Genomic DNA, 18,913 nt, shown 5'->3' with positions numbered 1-18,913 from the left:
GTTTTGCTGTCTACTATTTGAATTGGTTAAGGAAAAGTTTAAAACACAGATTACATGATATTTTTCCCGACACTGTCGTCACAGGCAAAGCCGATCCAGCAGAGGAAAAGGAAAAACCCTTGAAAGACACCAAAGGTTTGTAACAGTTTTGAACTAAACCACATTTCCTGCATTTTATCATTCACATGTCTTCTGTTTTATTTCAGATAAAAAAGACAAAGAAACTACACAAGCCAGTAAGTGTCACCTCAGAATTCAGACTTTATTTTTTTTCACTTTATATTGCAAATGCAATTTAAGCAAATATTTTTTGAAGGTACCCTCCGTGTATTAGTTTTTAAACAAACAAGAAATAAATGAGCGTGTATTACAAAAAACAGTATCGGAAAAAATAGATTAATTGTTCAGCGCTAAGATGAATGTAAATCAAATTTCCCTCCACCTAATATTTATTAATAATTTGTAAATAACTATCAACCGGCTTCCTCCTCTAACGCACCCAAGCAGTCAAAAAGATTTCATGTTTGTTTTACTGGAAAATAAACCACATTTTTCAATGCTTGTTGTCATCAGAGGGAGGAAAAAGAGCTTCCCATAAGGCGTGAGGTATTTGTTTTATGTCTAATTGTCTTCTTCTTTTCCTCTCATTAGCACCATATGAAGATGAGCTGTAATCATTTGACTTATTATTACCAGCAACGTAACACTTCTTCTTCTTCCCATAGCAGCTCTTCGAGTGTTTCCGCACCTTGTTAATATACATCCCCCTTCATAAACCGCCTCCAAGGTGGGGGTGAGCAAACTTTTGTAGTCAAGGGCCACATTTAGATTTAGATGACCGACATGGGATGTCATTTGTGTTGAGGCGAAATGATTGCTTACAAAAAAAAAAAGTTCAAAATAGGCGGACTTTTTTTCACAAATGCTTTTACTGTTAAAATTGTATTTTTGATGAATGTGAGTCGATGTGTTTTAGAATTTAAATGTGGCCCCCAAGTTCCAAAGTTTGCTGTTGTATTTGCACTAATTTTACTACTTTACATTACGACTTTAAAGCCTTTGCCGCATGCTGACACCACAACCCCCCCTTCCTATCTTTATATCTGATTTCTTGTTAGTATGTAGCATTTGAGCTCAATCTTTTTTTGTGTGTGTGCCTCTCGTAGAAAAGACGGAAGATCAAAGCGAAGAAAAGAAGAAATCAGGTCAGAACATGTTCAACAACAGTTGAACCACTGCACTCACTGGCTTTTTGTGGGAAGTGTGCTCCTTTACTTTCTTAAAAAAAAAAAAAAAAAAAGGCCCACATCTGATGTCATTTGTTTTTCGACAACTGCGTGCTTTGTCACCATCTAGTGGCTTCTATATGCAATTATAAAACTTTTATGGACGGTGGATGTTTCTTACAAGTGGGTAACTGCTCATTCAATATATCAGTATAGTAACTGTTTCCCCTCGTTGCCAATAGAGGTTAGTATAAGCTCAAAGAGGCATATTAGGTAGCGCTTTCAGTTTTCTTTTACTTCTTCTTGTTTTAAATTTCAAAGAAAAACCCCACGTGTGATTGCTTTCAGGTCAAAGATACTTCCAGTGTGTTTACGTACCCGGCAAAAATGCGCACTACCCCCTACGACCGTTCAGCCCAGCCATGCCACCCACCGCTGTGCCCCCCGCCCTCAAGTCCCTAATGGAGCAGCAGAGGGCGGCCAGAACATTGGGGTAGTCGGGCAGCTTCCATCGCACCCAGGATGTCGCACAAGGGACTCCTTTCCATTCAAAGCAACAAGGACTGAATATTTCTTGATTTTTTTTTTTTTTTTTTGAACTAACCAGACTGAGCTCCTGGGGTCTTTCATTCAGACCAAAAATCCCATGCAGTATACTTGAAATGTAACTATACAGCAGAACTAAATCAAAAGGCATTAACTGTGACCACATCAATTGTTGTTAGACAGAATTCCTATGACTCAAACGTCCTAAAAAAAGGTGTACAAATATCACATTTACTGGGAGGGCTGGCAGAAAAAAAAGATGTAAGTTTAAAATTCACTACTTCAAATTAAAGAAACAATTCACAATTGAAATTTAGCTTGCTTACAGACTAATAATGTTAAAAACACCAGCAAAAAACATTGGAACGAAAGTAAGCTTTTTTCTTCCAACTACATCACCATCTGCTGGATCTGATGGCGTACTGCAGTTGCAATAGCTCCATCTACAGCACTATCTGCAGGATTTTATGGGGCACTGCACTTGCATTTGACCTTAATACAAATTGTACTTCATTGTTGTCTTTTTTAAGAACACTTTTAAGCACAGTTGGCAGTTTTAAACATTGGCAAGTCAAACCCCAGGAGCCCTGCCTCTTCCACAACTGCGCCACCTGCCTCTGAACACATGCTAATACCGCTACTGCTAGCTAGCGTTATGTAGTACTTGACAAAATGCGGTTACGGTCTAAAATTTTAACACGTTACGTGTCCAACTAGTTTTTAGTTGTATCAAATTTGAGTGAACGACTAGCATTAGTAGCATTAGCTTCCTGTGTTCAGAGACAGGAAGCGTGCATTTGCGCGACCAACTACAGCGACCGATCGTATTTATCAGTCGGGTCGATCGGTGATCTCATTTCTTCGACTGTACGTCAAAACAACGGGCACGGCCATGTTGGCAACAAAGCTAGCATTAAGTATCGTACTCGTTGGCTATCGATGTCTTACTTGATGACGACAGAAAGAGTCTTTGCACCAGACTCCACCCTGAAGTAAAGTCAGGTTAATAAAAAAAATCGTTCAGTGACCTCATTGTGTTAGCACTTAGCATACGTTGGCATATTTTGCTACGGCTGTTGCTATGGATGCGCAAGGTCCAAGTCATGTAGTTCAGAGCTGAACTAGCCTCAACTTTGTGAGTCTTAACCACGCTTGGACTTGATGACATAAGACTTGACAATTTATCGATTAACATGCAAACATCCTTCCCATGTTAGCATCTTTTATCTTCCACTCTATTTTATCAGCAGCGAGAATGTTTGTTAATTGGTAAATCCACCGAAAGGGTTTTAATTCTATTTATATTATCAAGGCTAGCAGTAGCATTAGCTAAATACATGCACACTAGTTGCATCCATGTTCTTGCTGAAACCTTCTTGGGAATATTGATTTAGCACCTGGCTTACAAGCATGAGCTAACCCTTTAGTTAGGCGCTAGCCAATGAGATAGCGAGCTGGTTTGTAGTTGTGCTGCTTTATGTTGTTTTTAGGTCACAAAAAGTTGTGTGAATTTGAGGGCTGTTTTGTCAACATGGTTCCGTATTTGATAACTATTAATAATAATAATGATGATGGAGCCTGTGGTGTGTGAATTCAGATGTGAATACTTGTTGTTTTTATTTAATGTCAAGAGTTTATATAAGTTTTGAGAGGAAACAGGTTGTTGCACAGATACAGGTTTTTAAACATGAATCAAAATAATGATAATTCGATACACCTAACAATGTTGGTCAACTTCAATCAGAAAAAGCGATGGATTGGATGTTTATTTTACCTACAAAAAAAGTGCAATGCTGTTGTAGTTTTCTGTCACTTATTCACAGAAAAAAGACAATTGATTTATTTTAATAAAACTATCATTCATGTGACAAATAAGTTGAATATTTGGTTAGTTGTCACATCATTCACATTTGAACTTGTTTTATTTGATGAAACTAGTATGCCATTTTTTAGTTTTAAGCCTTTTAACAATTACATTATTTTCTTAAAAGATCCAGTTATAATTTTACATAAAAGTGTAGCATTATTTTCTTATTTAACAAGTATAACAGGTAAGAATAACTCAATTACTCAAATGCAAATAAGAAGAGGCCTTCTAGTACAAATTGATTTTTTTTGGGGGGTGGTGGGAGTAAATTATTACAATTAGCATTAATTATAAAATGTAAGTATTCATTATCAAATGTAGAGTTTAAATGGCATAGTCTCATGAACCTAAAAATACATTATTGTGTCAGCGCCAAGCTAGGTCTAGCTAGGTGCTGCTGTTTTGGTGAGCAATAGGCTTCATTTCAGCGGTAAAACTGCTCAATAAAATTAAGTGATCATCATTTAAAAAAAAAAAAAAAAACAACAAATAATTAAAATAGAGGCTTGTGTGACAAAGTGCGGCAACCTTTATTTGTACATGGTCGGCAAGATGGAGGGCATTTTCTTTTTTTAGACACTCAAACGCGGCGCTAACGCTAACCTCACCAAACGTTGCTTTGCTTTAATCTGACGTGAAATTATCTGTAGTTGTGAGTGTGAATGGCCGTTTGTCTAGATGTGTCCTGCGATTGGCTGGCAACCGAACGGTTGCACAAAATACAGTGTCATTCTAAATCCTTAAAGCTCAAACACTTCAGGATTATTTAAAATAATAAATAAATACATTATATGTTTGTTGACTTTGGCTGAGCTAAACAAACATCGTCAAGTGTAGAATATGAATAATAATCAGAATAATAACACTTAATGGCTGCATGCAGCTTTTACATCATCATCATCATCAATACAAAAAATATGACACAGTGAATAATAATAACAACTGCAATAGCTCATAATGACAGAAATATCACTATGATAGTTGGTCCCTGTTGGCCACTTGATTAGGTACACTGTCAGGTGACATCCAAAACAAAAATATTAACACTGACTTCTGATTGACACTGTCAGAGAGCTTTTCATTGAACAATATCCTTATTTTCATGATTGTTGTGCTTGTCTAGTACACTAGTATGAATTACTATTATTTTTTTACAGATGTCAATCACAAGTCAAATACATGTACAAGAGTGTAAAATTGGCTTTGCTAGTGTCTATTAACAATCACAATTACAATTTTTTCTGGTGCATGTGGAAGACATTTAAAAAAAAGTCAAACAAAATCATTACAGATTGAGGCTGATTTGCCCTCAAATTTGTTTTTGTTCTGCAGCAACAAAGCAAGCCATTTAGAAAGAACAAAAAAAGAACAAAATAGCTGCCAACGACACTGGCATGTTGCAGAAAATGTTTTACAAAAATAATCATTTTAATACTACTGTCAATGGACAACTTCACAGAGAACATTCGAAATGCTGAACTATTCAAATAATTGTTACATTTCTTAAAATAACAAACGCTTGTGCCAAATACTGCACATGAATAAATAAAAGTCTTGAGGTGATAAGTGTTTGCATTTGTGATAATAAAAGTGTTTTTCTTGTCTTTCTTTACATACATTATATTACATCACATACATTATTTCTCATTCATTTCAGGTGAAAGTAAATTTCTGTAAAGGCATACGCGTGTATGCTGAAAAGCTGAAACCAGAGTGAAATGTTGTGCTGAATATAATAAAAAAAGTTTTTTTTTTTTAAATTATAGAGGTATATTTGTAAAACATCTGCATTCGATTGTGAACGCTTTCATGGAAAAAGCGGAATACTGAAAAATTCCAGGAATGAGAAAATAATTCCCTAAATGTGCTGAATGAGCTGAGCATTTTGAAACGACGTTTGATTTATATAGAAATGCATCAATCATAAAATACTGCTTTTTGAAAATATCACTCTTACTGCTTAGTGGTAAGCTAGCTAAAATGCTGCAATGTTAGTGGTTGATGCCATAATTAGCTTAACTAAATTAGCATTTCCAGTATGTAAATCATTGTATAAATTTATAAAACAGGCTTGAAATTTGGTTGTTTGCCAGATGTTTTGTGTACATAAAAGAGAAAAAAAAATCACTTAATTTGGCGGGATATTTTTCGTCAACTCTTATTGTATTTGCTAGCATCTGCCAAAAACGACTTGCAAAACAGATGCTCGGAAAAATTTAGCCTTACATTTCTACATGAAAACCATAAAGAGTACATACAGTAGCTATATTGTTATTGGTGTGCAATGAGTTATTTGAAGTATTTTTTTTGTTTGTTTTATTTGGTACATAAGCCCTACGCCATCATATGTTCGCTGGTTTAGTTTAATTTAAAATTACAGTAAACCCCCCTCCATCGCGATGTAGAAAAAGAACATGAAGCTTACAGCACTAGACACTTTTGAAAATAAGCAATTTAAGTTACATTTTTACACAATTCAAACTTTTAAACAGGTAAAATATATTAAGAGAGCAAGAACAATAATTTACACAAAGTATTTTACAATGTAAAATAATAAAATGTTTACTCACACCGGAGGACCATAACGATGATGAAACTGCCGTACATTCCTGTTTGTTCCGCCAGACCGAATGATATAACTTCGTGAATGGTTACAGCCCTTCGAGTTTCGTCTGTTTGATGTGATGTGTTGTGTTGTTAAAAGAAAAAAAAAGTTTTGTGCTGTTACTGTTTGACTTTCTTCTGGTTGGCTCCATTAACGCGGTTTTAAAACTCCATTCCGCTTCCGTTGACAAACGCGGAAGTGATCAGCTGCGCCCGACACATGGGCTAAAATGACAGCCAATCAGCAGCTGAGAAAACGATATTGACGCTCTGATTGGTTAACCTAGATTTTTTTTTGTTAATGCTAACACGCTGTATTAATTTTCAAAACAGCTGCAAAACGCAGGTGAATAGCAAAAATACCAATTTAATAACAATTACACATAAAACAGATGTGAGTCCCCAACCGCGATGGGAAGGCGGGGTTTACTGTATATACAATTTCCGTATAATTTCAGTTGAATTAAGTTGTGTCTCAACCTGACCAAAGTAGAAGATACTCCCTGTAGGGATGATTATGAATAATAAAGAGCACCTATTTGAATGTGTCTAATTGTGTTTCTTCAGGAGGTTTACATGTGGACACCATTTGGGCTTTTATGATGAGCGATCTAAGCTTCACAAAGCTAGCATGCTGTACTGATTTATTTTTAAATTTGGATTAAAACGACCCCCCCCCCCCCCCATCAAAAAAAAAAAAAGATGTTTACGATGTTTGAGGAGTAGGTGTGTATATCATTCACATGTTGATTTAGACTCTTCGCTTTGCTAGCTTAGCAGTGCATAGCCAGAATGTGCCACTGTATGTAGGCTAGCATTTGAGATTAAAACCACATACAATTCACAAATAAAATGGTACAAGGAGTGTAGAGTTTGTTTTAGCATCACAGGAGTAACTATCTTCAGTGCTAATGCTAACAGAAGAAAAATATACTTTGAGGCAGTTGGGTCATTATTCCTATTAATAATGTTTATGTTGTATTTGAGTTGGTAATTAATCATTATTGATATGATTGGACTGCCATTTTGGTCAAATCTTTGGGTTTATGACATTTTTCTTGCTTTATGTTATCAGAACTCAAAATGGAGATTGATGTTGTGCGAGATGTTGATCAGAAGCAAATAAAACTTGGTCATATATTTTTTTTTTCCATAAAGGGAGCTTTGCTGGTCTGCCTCGACGTTCATCTTGCTCATCTTGAGCACCTGGAGAAAATCCTCGTACAAAGACGTTGGAAAAGCTCAATGTCCATTGGTCCCATCACTTGCGTTGCCGATTGACAGCGGGAATCATTTGAAGACAATCGCTTGGAAGTCCAAGTTGGACTTTTGTTGACTTGGCACTTTACAAAGAAAGACTCCTCTAAATAAGTCGGAAGTTGAGTAGAATCTCCTTGGAACTCCACACAAAGATGCTTGCCAAGGATGACCCAAAGATTTCCAGAAGAGTGGCTTTTTTGTTTGTTTGTTTGTTTGTTTTTAGTCCAGCGAAAGCAGCGGCTGCATGTTGTCCTCGTCGCATTTGGTTTTATCAGGTCGCTTGAGAACACCGGGTTCCACCACCGACTGAGACCTGGAACATGCCGCAATGTTAGGATCAGGGCGCATTTTGCTTTTGGGTTTCTTTTTCGTTTGGTTTTCTCACCTCTTCATGGTTCTGGGTGAGATGTTCTCCACATCTCTGTGAAAGTCCTGCACAGAAAACGCGTAGGCCTCCGGTCCTCCGTCAGGTCCCGCGTCCGGTTCCGCGTCCTCGTCGTACGCGTGCTCCAGCAGGGCCCTAGCCCAGGTGCCCATGTCATACGGCGGCATCATCCCACCCAGTTCTGAAGGCAGAATTTCTGGATGCAGCAACTGGTGGAGGCTGGTCAAGTTGTTGCCATGCATGAAGATCTACACTCACAACAAGAGAAGAACATTTACAAATAGACGCCAAGCCAGTGGCTCCATTGCGACAGACCACATTATCCTTAATATTAAAGGAGTGAAGATTGAAAAGTTTTTCTTGGGACATCTGGAACTCCTTTACAAGCATGACTATCATGACAAATTAATTAAATAGTGCTTCATGAAGCTTCATTTCCCCATCACTGCTAATTATGTTCGGGAAAGAATTTGAGCGGATTGACTCACCCTCTTCCTGGTCTTGTCCTTGAGGAAGGGCCTTATGACAGTATAGAGGGCGTGAATGTACCATGGCTGGTTCACAAAGTGGATTCCTCCAAAGCGGGCGGGAAAACTGTCCTATTGCGGGAGCGGAAAATACAAAACAAAAGTCGTTGCTTAGTCCTCTGTGGACCCAATAGAAAGAAGTTATGCTTGCGAGTCGTGACTCAACGTTATTATTGAGTGAGATCGTTACCTGAGCCTTAGGTATGAATTAGGTGCAATGTGTTTATATGTTCGCTAAACAAAGGGAGACGGAAGAAATCGCTTTGGAAGTTTTGCTTTTCAGTTTGAACTGCTATCACTCCATCCATCCATCCATCCATCCATTTTCCTATAAATATGTTAGTGCTAAACATGCAGGCGTGTTCAGTCTGTTGCTGTAAGCAAGCACTTCTCAAAAAGTTTTAAATAAAACAAAAATCCATATTCCATCTTTCTGTGTAAAATCTGATGTTTCGAACTCCGTTTTATAGTCAGGTGCAGCTTATCTGTGACCTTTTTTTTTATGCTAAATTTTTGCTGCTGGGGCTCATATACAAGTGTGGCTTATAGTCCGGAAAATACAATATTTCCCAGCCCTCGTATGGATCAATGTTATATCTTGTTTAGCAGCCAATATACCGGATATCTGATGATATATGGGTTACCTTGCCCACCGTCGCAGCCCGAAAAATTGGTCGGGCTTTATTTATTAATTTATTTTTATTTGATGTATCTCCTCACACCCAATATCTTTCTCAATGCTCTGTGTTATTTCTCTGAAAATCAGTGTCTCCCAAGTCGTATTTCTTTCTCTCTCTCTTTGGCGCTCCCAATTTGCATCCAACACCATCATCTGGCTATGTCTCAATGTCTGCCTCATTGTTATTCGTCTTCATGATGCAAAAATAGGACGCCGTGTCCTTTTTTTTTGTACTTTTGTTTTCGATTGTAGACGATGGAGAGGAATACACGACATTTCATCAATCCCGTCTTATAAATAGTCATCATTAAAGTCAATGAGGACACTTTTATGTAGTCAACAATTGCTTTAGACACAACAGGACAAGAGAACGATCAGGGGTTAAATTTCACAATCTATGTCCCGCCATTCACTTCAAAACTTCCCCGCTTCATCTCTGATACTGCTCAATGAAATGGGCTAAAGCACGGGTGTCAAACATATGCCCCACGGGCCGTTTCTGGCCTGCTAACATGTTCGATCCAGCCCGCGAGATAATTTTGTCACATCAAGTATAAAAACGAGCTGAATTTTTTCCAATGCTGTATGTGAAAAACGTTAAATGTTTTATGATTTATGATTGTCAAAACAGGATGACTTTCAATATGCCACGCTGCCGTGCCTTCCAAATGCTTGCAAACGGGAGAAACGAGAGATACACCCTATCAGTGTCAAATTTAGCCCATGTCGGGCTCATTTACTGCCATTCAAAATTGGAAATATCGTCAATTTTGGACATATTGAAAAGCCGATGTTTTATTGTGCTTTTTTGCATTCATCCTTTCAATGGCAACTCGCGAATGGGGCACAATAGACATTTTTTGTGTTGACACCCCAAAACCACCGGGTGGCGCTAGCAGCCAGTTTAGCAGACAACTCCCATATGGCAAAAGTCTTCAAAAGTCAAAATACTTAATTATGACAGTAAAATATTCCTATTTCAATTTCATAAATGTATAAATATGCAGCATAGTTACTTTGGCATTTATCACATTTTTTGCACAATAAAGGGGGCGTAGCCAGCCCTTATGAAAACACACCCAGGGGGATAATAGTAATGTTCATGTTTTATGATTAATTGTGATGCTGTGCTTGTACTATTTTCAGCAGTATTCAAAACGAATAATACATTTGATGTTGTTGTTTTAAAATGATAGAAATATATACTGTACCATGATTTTATTGGTCCGCCCAATTTAGGAATAGCTTTTCATCCATGCCACCCCGCAAGCTAAAACAAGTTTGATACCCCTGGGCTAAAGTTTCAGACACTAATGCCAGACATGATGGCATCATACCAAAGGACGTGTCTGCTTCCTACCGTGGTTAGAAATGACCTTCCTGTGTGTGCGACTGGATTAAATTATGAGATGTAATCTGGAGGTCAGGAGGAAATTATCTGTGCTCTATTTTAGACCTGATGTTGGAAAGGACAAGTCAGTTTGGAGAATACTTTGCTGACCAAAAAGAAATTTCCAGAATCTTCTGCCAGTGGCCCAGAACTCATTCGTGTGGATGACAAGAAGTCACCGGCCATGTTTAATGTCCAAATGTCAAGAACTACTATGTCCAGCTTCTTATAGTCGCAACAAGCCAGTCAAAGTCTATCAAAAATCCTTTTGATGTTTCATGTCCGAAGGCCAAAGGTGGACTTTTCTGAATACACTTTACAAAAATCTATTTAGGGATGTTTGCTGCAGGTCAGCGCAAAGCTTGACGCAAATTGAAGATGACAACATCCAGGAAATTCTCATCACAAGCACGACAACACAAGCAGGTTAGAAAATCGAGGACTGAACAAGAAATCAGTAAAAAAAACATATTTATATATATATATATATATATATATATATATATATATATATATATACAGGAAAGAAAAAACATGGATGCCGTGGCTTTCATATTAAAGCTTTTTAGTAAAAAGCAAACGCTCCCTGCAGGCTGCACTTAAAACATACTCCTATGTTCTTTTTTATTTTACTGCTGCAGGATATTTTTGTTTATCTTTGGATGGTTGAAAAATGACAGGGGCTATGTTACTTTTAAACGTACAGAATCAGTCAAAGGTTTGAAAACAGCTTCAATATGGAATTGTCTCAAACACTTTGAGCGCCGCTGACGTAAAAAGACGTCAATGGAAACCTTGCTAGAGAGCACCACTGATGATAATTGTCGCCAGCTGTGTTTTGTTTTTTTTTTAGTTGGAGAAAAGGTTTGGCAAAATTGATTTAACTATTAATCTAAATCTATAGTCAGCCAGAAGGCTTAAAACTGGATGGAATTTAAAAAAATAAATAAAAATGGATCATACACATCATAAAGCTGACAGGGGTACTGTAAAAGCATATTTTAGTTTGAACTACATTTTAAATTTTAATAACTGATTCTTTCCATGGTGGACCGGTGGAGCAGTGGTTAGCACGTTTGCATCACAGTTCATAGACCTTAGTTCAAATCTACCTTCCGGCCTTGTAGTGTGGAGTTTGCATGCTCTCCCCGAGCCCGGGTGGGTTCTCTCCGGGCACTCCGGCTTCCTCCCTCACTCCAAAAACATACATGGCACCTTGCTATTGTTCTTACTAAATTATCCTTGGGTGCGAATTGTTGTCTGTCTCCCTGCAATTGGCTGGCAACCAGTTGAGGGTGTCCCCCGCCTCCTGCTTGAGGTCAGCTGGGATAGGCACCAGTAAGCCCGCGAGCCTTGTGAGGACAAGCGCCTCTAGAAAATGGATGGATAGCTTCCTTCCATGTCGCTGCATAGTCAGGATGACTTCAGTTTTGATTTGCATTGCAGAAGGAAAAATAATACTGAATTTAAAGCTGTTTCTAAACTTTTGACTAATGTCTCACGGCGTCTTACGTTTGCCTGGATGGAATAAAAGATTGTCACGTCCTGATCCGTTGCTATGTCATGTGTAGTCATCATTATTTTTGGAGCCATTTTGAATCACCAATTAGGATTTTGTTGTCGCTAAATGTCTCTTGAGCACTCGGCAACGCAGCAGCTGGTTATGCAAAGCTCATAAATGAAAGAGCAGCGGAGCGATGCATAAAACATCACACACACGCGCGAGCACGCGCACACACGCGCAACAAAGGCGAGCCCATCTGGAGGAGAGGCCGGAGCAGACAGCCTGGCAGTCGGGCCGGTTGCCGTGGAAACGCGGGGAGGGTGGGGCGTGTGACGGAGCGGGTGGAGGGAGGATGTCCGGCTGCAAACAAAGCGCTTTGCATTGAGCGAGTGGACGCGTTATCAAAAGCAGGTGAATGAATGAATGAATGAGTTAAGTCGTTGTGTCGTAAAATGTCAGCATCTTGTCTGATTGCTGACAATGGGGGGGGCTTTAGGGGTAGATAGCAGGGGCAGGGAGGGCTAAAATGACAGACAAAGTAACCCCAAGGAAGCTACCCGCAACTTCAAAAGATACCAGCAGTCAGGTTTTACACTAGCTCAACATATAGCTGCTAGCATACTAGCATTAAACCATTCGATCCCAAAGACGGATTTCTACGTCGTTAAGGAGTCCAGGCATTCAAATCCATGTACCGCAATAATCTGCCTCCTCCGGATTGTGAAAGAATGGAGTCAAATTGCAAACAAAATGGAATGATCAAAAGCTAATTGTTAAAAACACACAAAGCAGACGTTTCATATGAAGCTAATGCTAATCACTTGAACATTTTCGTCTTTTCAATCAATACAAAGACAAAAGTAAACAATCACATTAACTTTAATCGCTTTCTTTATTAGAAGTTGTAAAATGAACATTCCAGATAGCGTTCACTCTCATTTACCACCATTTTTTAATCCTTTAACAACCTTGTAATCCAGCAGGATTATGACTGGATTGGGTTGAATCATGCGCACTGTTCACCTGCCGCACATCCCTGGAGGCCCTAATAGTCATAATAATCATTATGCCAACAAAACCACGCAAGCGTACGGCTGCATGAGAGCACAAAGCAAAGATGATGATATAATGAGAGAATAAGAAGCCCCTTTGAAGATGGTGATGACACGGGTGATCCCAAAGCATGTGGCCTACATGCTATTTAATCGAGATGTTCCACATCACGGTGACCAGAAGGACTCGTGAAAAATGATTCCTGCTAGTCATGTGACCACCACAACAATATCCTAACATATATTTGCCGACCCCATCAACAAAATGATGGTCATGTGACCACCAGCACAACAAAAAGCTAACATATATTTCACGACCACATGAACACGTAACATAACATGACTTCTGCTGGCAGCTGAGGAAGTGAACTACGGCCGAAACCGAACCCAGAACCCTGACCTGACCCGACCCGACCCTTTAGCCTCACCTGTAGCCCCTCGATGGCGAGCCTGAGCATGCTGGGCGTGAGCTTGGAGGCTTGCTTAAAGGTGAAGTTGCTCCAGTCGATGACCAGGATGAAGCCGTTCACCTGCAGCTCAGCGTCCTCAATCATAGACTCCAGAGACAGCAGGATGGACCTCAAGATGTCCACAAACATGTACCTGGAAACATCACATGAAGTACATGAGTTCCTCCATTTTCCAATTAATTTGCTCTTAAGTTGAAAAGAATATGTACTTTTCACATTTTAGAGAAAAAGCAGTACAGTACGTTGTACCCAAACTATACCTGCTCTGGTCCCAGTTGGCAGCAAAGAGGAGCAGAATCCTCCTCCCGTGTCGGTCCAGGTTGGCCAGTACACCAGGAAATCCGTCCTTGAGCGCCTGCTTAATTCCGGGGTCGGTGGCCTTCAGGTTCTTGAACATGTCCAGGTTCTGCTGTCTGTACTCAAAGTACTGGGCCAGCAGTCTGAAGGCCTCAAAGTGATTGAACTTCCTGGCCCGCAGAAACCTGAGGATGAAGGCGTCGTCCGTGCGCAGGAAGCCGATGTCCGGCCGCGTGATGATCATGTCGCGCACCTCCTGGATGTCCTGGTGGAGCGTCTCCGGGTTTTCCTTCAGCTCCGCTTTGGCCTTCTCCAGGGTGGCCGGCGACAGGCCGGCCTGCAGGTGAGTCATCTCGGCAGGAGCCACGTCCAAACGTTCCTTCAGAGACGTATTTTTCTTCTGCTAGGCCTGCAAGGAAAGGCAAGCTGATGAAGCATGAATTGGGCCCGCAGGAAATTAAACTCCTCAGGTCACTTCAACACAGTTGCTTGGAACCAGGATGCTACAAGAGGGCTAAAGAGCGCAGTGAAAATGAAACTCATCAAACCACATCAACACAGTTCTTTGAAACCTAGAAGACAATATGGTGGCGCGCACTACTTTTGTTCAAATAAAACTCATCAACCAACATCAACAAAGGTACTTGGCACCAAGGTGATGGCAAAGCTATTTTGGGCTGAATGAAATTTAATTCAAACGCAGTTCCTTGAAACCAAGGTGACGAGAAAGCACTATTTCTGTTTGAATAAAATTCATCAAGTCACTTCAACATAGTTCCTTGGCACAAAACTGCCACAAGATGGCGGCAAAGCACTACTTTATATAAATTAAACTCATGACACAGTTACATGGAACCAAGGTGACAAGATGGTAGCAAAGCACTATTTTTGTCTGAATAAAACATATCGAGACACGTCAACACACACCCTAGGCACAGAGCTACTGCAAGATGGCGGCAAACTATTTTTGTCGGAATGAAATGTATCGAGTCACTTCAACACAAGCCCTGGGCACAAAGATGCCACAAGATGGCTGCAAAGCACACATTTTGTCTAAAATGAAACTCTTCGAGCTACTTCAACATAGTCCCTTGTCAACAAGATGCCATTAAATGGCAGCAAAGCAATACATTTGTAGAAATGAAACTCAACTCACTCCAACTTAGCTCCTTGGCACCAAGACACCACAATATGACTACACAGTACAATTGACTTCTTTAGCCAGAGAACAAGAGCAGCTACATTTTAGCACCCCCTCTCCTCAAATTTGCAACTACTTTTGCACCCCCCCCTCCCCGCAAATCAATTCTTTGACCCAAGAAGCCAGCCGCAGCTAAACGTCCAACGGTCCCGAAACGCTTGGCGCCGTCAGAAGCAAACATGATCACGTTCATGTGTGTGAGGGAGCGTGAGATAACGGCATCACCTTCTCCCCCACGGAGGAGGCCAAGCAAGCAATGCGGCACCAGGCTGCAGCACCTGCTACCAGCTACATCACCGCCACCCTCATCTGCTCCATGCTGCCGCTGTCTCTCCTTCCTTCCTTCCTTCCTTCCTCCCTCCTCCTTCTCCTCCGCCTCAAATGAGCCAAGCCGCCCGCTCCATTTGCACAGGTGGGTCCGGTTCGCTCCGTTTCCCGGATTCCGTCGCGCAGCTGGGGAGGCGTCGGGGCGGGGTGCCGGATTGGCGTCTGTGGCTCTTGTGCTGCTGCCGTCTGTTTCGCCGCCAGAGTGAGTGACATCAAGCTGGGCCGGTGGGGGGAAGGAGGCGGAGGAGGAGGATGAGGAGGATGGTGGAAGAAGGGTGGAGGAGGAGAAGGGAGCACGTGCAGGACAAAAGGAAGCAAATAATGAGAGGATGAAGATGAAGATGAGGAGGGTGCTGGGAGACTTGTAGCCTCGGGCAAAATGTCAACAATCAGGTTTTGTGCCTTTGTGATTTTTTTATTTTTTCTCTCTTTCATTCACTTTCCGAGATCTAAATGTTGCAAAAAAGCCTTGTCATAAAGAAATGTAGCTACTACTTAAATTTTAGATCTAAAATCTTAGGGTCCCATGGTAGTTAGTGGAGGGGTGAGGGCACTTGACAAATTCGATTCGCTCCTAGATGAGCCAATCAAACTGAGGTTTAAAAAAAGCTTTTCGGGCAGCTGACACCTGCTAGGATGTAAAATTTTCGTAAAATTGTTTATGACGCCATCGTGAGGTGGGCCCGGTGAATAACAAGCTTATAGTCACGCAGTAAAAGCGTCACACGCACCGTTGTATTTTTGGGGAGGCTAAAATTTTCATTTACGTCGGAACAACTTCAAAATATAAAATTATCGACATTGATGGCAACAACGTGAGTTAGCACTACAAAGCACGCAAGATGTTTGCTTCAATTACATCGAGAAAAAGTGTTTTAACATTTTGTGAAGATGCTAACTAAAACATTTTTAATTAGCAAATGTTGAAAATATATTTACATGTCTTAAATAAAAACGGTAAGGTGTTTTTTTAATTTTAAAGATATATATTTCTTAAATCGTTCGAAGAATTGAGTGTATGTAAGGAAATCTGAGCACCCGACAGCGGAAGTACACAAATAAAAGCTTAAATCTGTAAGGTTTAGCATAAAAAAAAAAAAAAAAATCTCATACCCTGACTCAAGAGGGGCTTTGTATTTCACAAAAAGAAAAAAGAAAAGAAGAGGAAAATAACAATTTGCAGGGAATAATACAATCTTATACAATGACAAAAAATGTGATATGAATGAAAATATGAATAGTCATAATTTCCTGAACTTTTGGAGGGATGTGAAAAGAAATTTACAACCTGTGGGTGTCGCCATTGCTCTGAAATGGAGCGTGGAGGCAAGTGAACAGCAATTTATGTATTTATTTATTTATTTTACTTTGAAGTAACCCAATTAAAATTTCCTGAGCTTTTGTAACGTCTCCAAAAAAAATATAATCACATACACAAATATACATGTATATATATCAACAAATAACAGCAATAGTCATACTTATGTGTTTACAATATTTGATGGGCATTTTGGATTCAGTTAAGACAATTCTTTTAAGACATTAACGTTTGCTGTTGCAATTTATACATAAAAACACATACTGTATATAAGTGACTCAAAAATGCACCTCCGATTTTTTTTCAACCACTTAAGCCAAGTGTGATAACATCGCTGTTAATTGTTCAAATATGAATGAAATTCCTAAGATAGTACCCCAACACGGCCCCAAACACTCACCCCCCTCTTTAATGTGGGGTAAACCCAGTGACCCCACATACAGACCGGACAGGGAATGGGCGGGTCATGATGGAATGATAGAGACAGAGGAGAATTTGGATGGAGGGATTGAAGGAGAGGAGGGATTAAGAGGAAAGCTTCACCTCCGACCCCGTCGCCGAGGGTGCGGGCTGGCCGTCCCACTTCAAACGGCGCACAAACACACAAGTTCATTTCCAACCTTCTTTTTTGGTGCACTCTGAAGATCACTCTGAAGCTATACATAAAATAGAAGTCGTTGTTTTAAAATATTTTTATATATATTTATATTGTGCAAGCTGATTGGCTGAGTGTGTGTGTGTTTGGGGAGGGGGGGGGGGCTGCATTCAGACCAGGGAGTAGTAGTCCAACCTCAATCATAAACAAATACATACACACACTCATACACACACAGTTGATGAAGGCACCCATTCAAGGCGGCTGACAAACGACAAATGAAGCATAGGACAAAAAAGAGAGAGAGAGAGAGAGAGGGAGAGGGAGAAAGATAGAGAGAGAGAAAGCGAGAGAGACCCCCTTCTCTTGACCCCCCCCCAATCCCAGTCGATCTCCATTATGGTGTGTGAGACTTGGCAGGAGGCTAATATCTCACGGGAGTCCCAAATGAAAAGAGCCTTATGAGCACTATGTTCCCTCCCTCCCTCCCATGGCTGAAAAACGTAACATTTTTGGCAAACATCATTGTGCGTGGTGACAATAGAAAATATGTCAGGAGGACAGCAAAACACGCAATGTGGACACACACACACGAAATGAAGTCAAAATGAACAATGGAGATGGGTTGCAATCAACAAATGTTAAGAATTCTTTTATCACTTTTATCATGGATAAAAACGCCACCAGTCACATGACCACTTGTCTGTTGTGCCATGAACTAGACTTATGATATCTCAAATGGGGTACGCGAACACATCCTGGGGTATGGAAGATTTTTACAGGTTTCTGAAGGTATCGGCAAATCCAATTAGGCTTTTTTAATGCTGTGGCAGAAATAGTAGTTTCCTTTTAGAATTAAGAGTAAATTTACTGGAACCTGCAGAAATGCATTGCACAATTTTAGTGACTCCTTTGCAAAACATTGGATGCCTTTGTTATGTTAGATGAGCCAGAAATAAGAGATAAGAAACGATTATATTTTCTTTTCAAGTCTTTTTTTTAGGTTGAGCAACTCTGAACTAGGTAAAAACAAATAAGGATTAGCGTTAGCATGTGGCTAGCTAAATTATAAAATCAAAAACTACATTGTCGAGGCTAATCTCTCTGAGCGGAGACTAAACAAAAAGCGCTTTTGGAAAAAAGGGATTAGCCAAACGGCAGAAGGACGAGGTTATTTCAGGTCAGGTAGATCAAAATCAAAGGCCGAGTTAAAAAAGTTTTTTTTTTTTTTCTTTAAGGTTTCACGCAGTCAAACAATGCTCGGCCACCAGTTGACGTTCACCTGGGATCAACCTCGAGTCCTCTACAATTCTCATCACGATTGAACCTTTGGGATCGTTCATCATGCCGGGGCAATCGGTCGATAATATCTATCTATCTATCATTTCTCAATATTTTTTCAGAAGCAAAACTGTCAAAATCATCATCTGAATTATATTTACTGTGGCTTTTGCGGTTGTTTTCTGATGCGCATATTCTTTTTTCCCCCCAAAAGAGTAGGCAAAGAAAGCGAGAAGCGACAAGCTTTGTTTGCACACAACAGCGCTTCGCTGATGTTGCCGTGGCGACGGCCGTCTCTGCAACGCTCCGCGCTCCCCCGCCAGTATGCTGTTACCACGGTTACGCCCCGACCAGGCGAGCGAAGGGATTGAAACTGGGGGGTAA

The 18,913-nt window shown here is 40.2% G+C and overlaps 2 protein-coding genes and 1 long non-coding RNA gene across 5 annotated transcripts in view; 2 read left to right on the top strand and 1 right to left on the bottom strand.

Moving 5' to 3' along the window:
• The window catches only part of trdn (triadin), a 16,035-nt gene extending 10,830 nt beyond the window's left edge, over positions 1 to 5,205 (top strand). For 2 of the 3 annotated variants that reach the window (XM_088402936.1, XM_088402935.1), the window contains exons 24-27: positions 85 to 135; positions 207 to 236; positions 1,167 to 1,205; positions 1,575 to 5,205. In XM_088402936.1, coding sequence (XP_088259062.1) covers positions 85 to 135; positions 207 to 236; positions 1,167 to 1,205; positions 1,575 to 1,723 — 269 coding nt within the window. In that variant the 3' untranslated portion in view covers positions 1,724 to 5,205. Of the gene's footprint in view, positions 1 to 84; positions 136 to 206; positions 237 to 573; positions 607 to 1,166; positions 1,206 to 1,574 lie in introns of those variants that run through there. The other variant, XM_088402937.1, reaches the window with a different exon arrangement.
• clvs2 (clavesin 2) lies at positions 4,146 to 15,615 on the bottom strand. The gene is made up of 6 exons (XM_088402940.1): positions 15,234 to 15,615; positions 13,771 to 14,216; positions 13,469 to 13,643; positions 8,377 to 8,487; positions 7,889 to 8,136; positions 4,146 to 7,816 (listed from the first exon to the last, which is right to left on the bottom strand). Exons 2-6 carry the CDS (start codon positions 14,157 to 14,159, stop codon positions 7,723 to 7,725), a joined length of 1,017 nt encoding a protein of 338 aa, XP_088259066.1. The 5' UTR covers positions 14,160 to 14,216; positions 15,234 to 15,615; the 3' UTR covers positions 4,146 to 7,722.
• Positions 15,584 to 18,913, top strand: LOC148406904 (uncharacterized). Its single transcript, XR_015863768.1, has 3 exons — positions 15,584 to 15,728; positions 18,487 to 18,607; positions 18,744 to 18,913. It is a non-coding gene; the product is annotated as an uncharacterized LOC148406904 (long non-coding RNA).

The sequence above is a fragment of the Hippichthys cyanospilos genome, chromosome 20, assembly GCF_059441005.1.
Source record: "Hippichthys cyanospilos isolate Australia breed blue-spotted pipefish chromosome 20, RoL_Hcya_1.0, whole genome shotgun sequence".
Classification (NCBI taxonomy): Eukaryota; Metazoa; Chordata; class Actinopteri; order Syngnathiformes; family Syngnathidae; genus Hippichthys; species Hippichthys cyanospilos.
Note: the sequence above shows the minus strand (reverse complement) of the source record. Positions and strands in the feature narration are given on the sequence as shown.

Bases quoted from the DNA above. Each gene is read 5' to 3' on its own strand.
- clvs2 (XM_088402940.1), bottom strand. From the start codon at position 14,159: ATGACTCACCTGCAGGCCGGCCTGTCGCCGGCCACCCTGGAGAAGGCC. The intron at 13,644-13,770 runs GTATAGTTTGGG...TGATGTTTCCAG, and splicing joins GCCAACTGGGACCAGAGCAG to GTACATGTTTGTGGACATCT. The intron at 7,817-7,888 runs GTGAGAAAACCA...GGCATGTTCCAG, and splicing joins TCACCCAGAACCATGAAGAG to GTCTCAGTCGGTGGTGGAAC.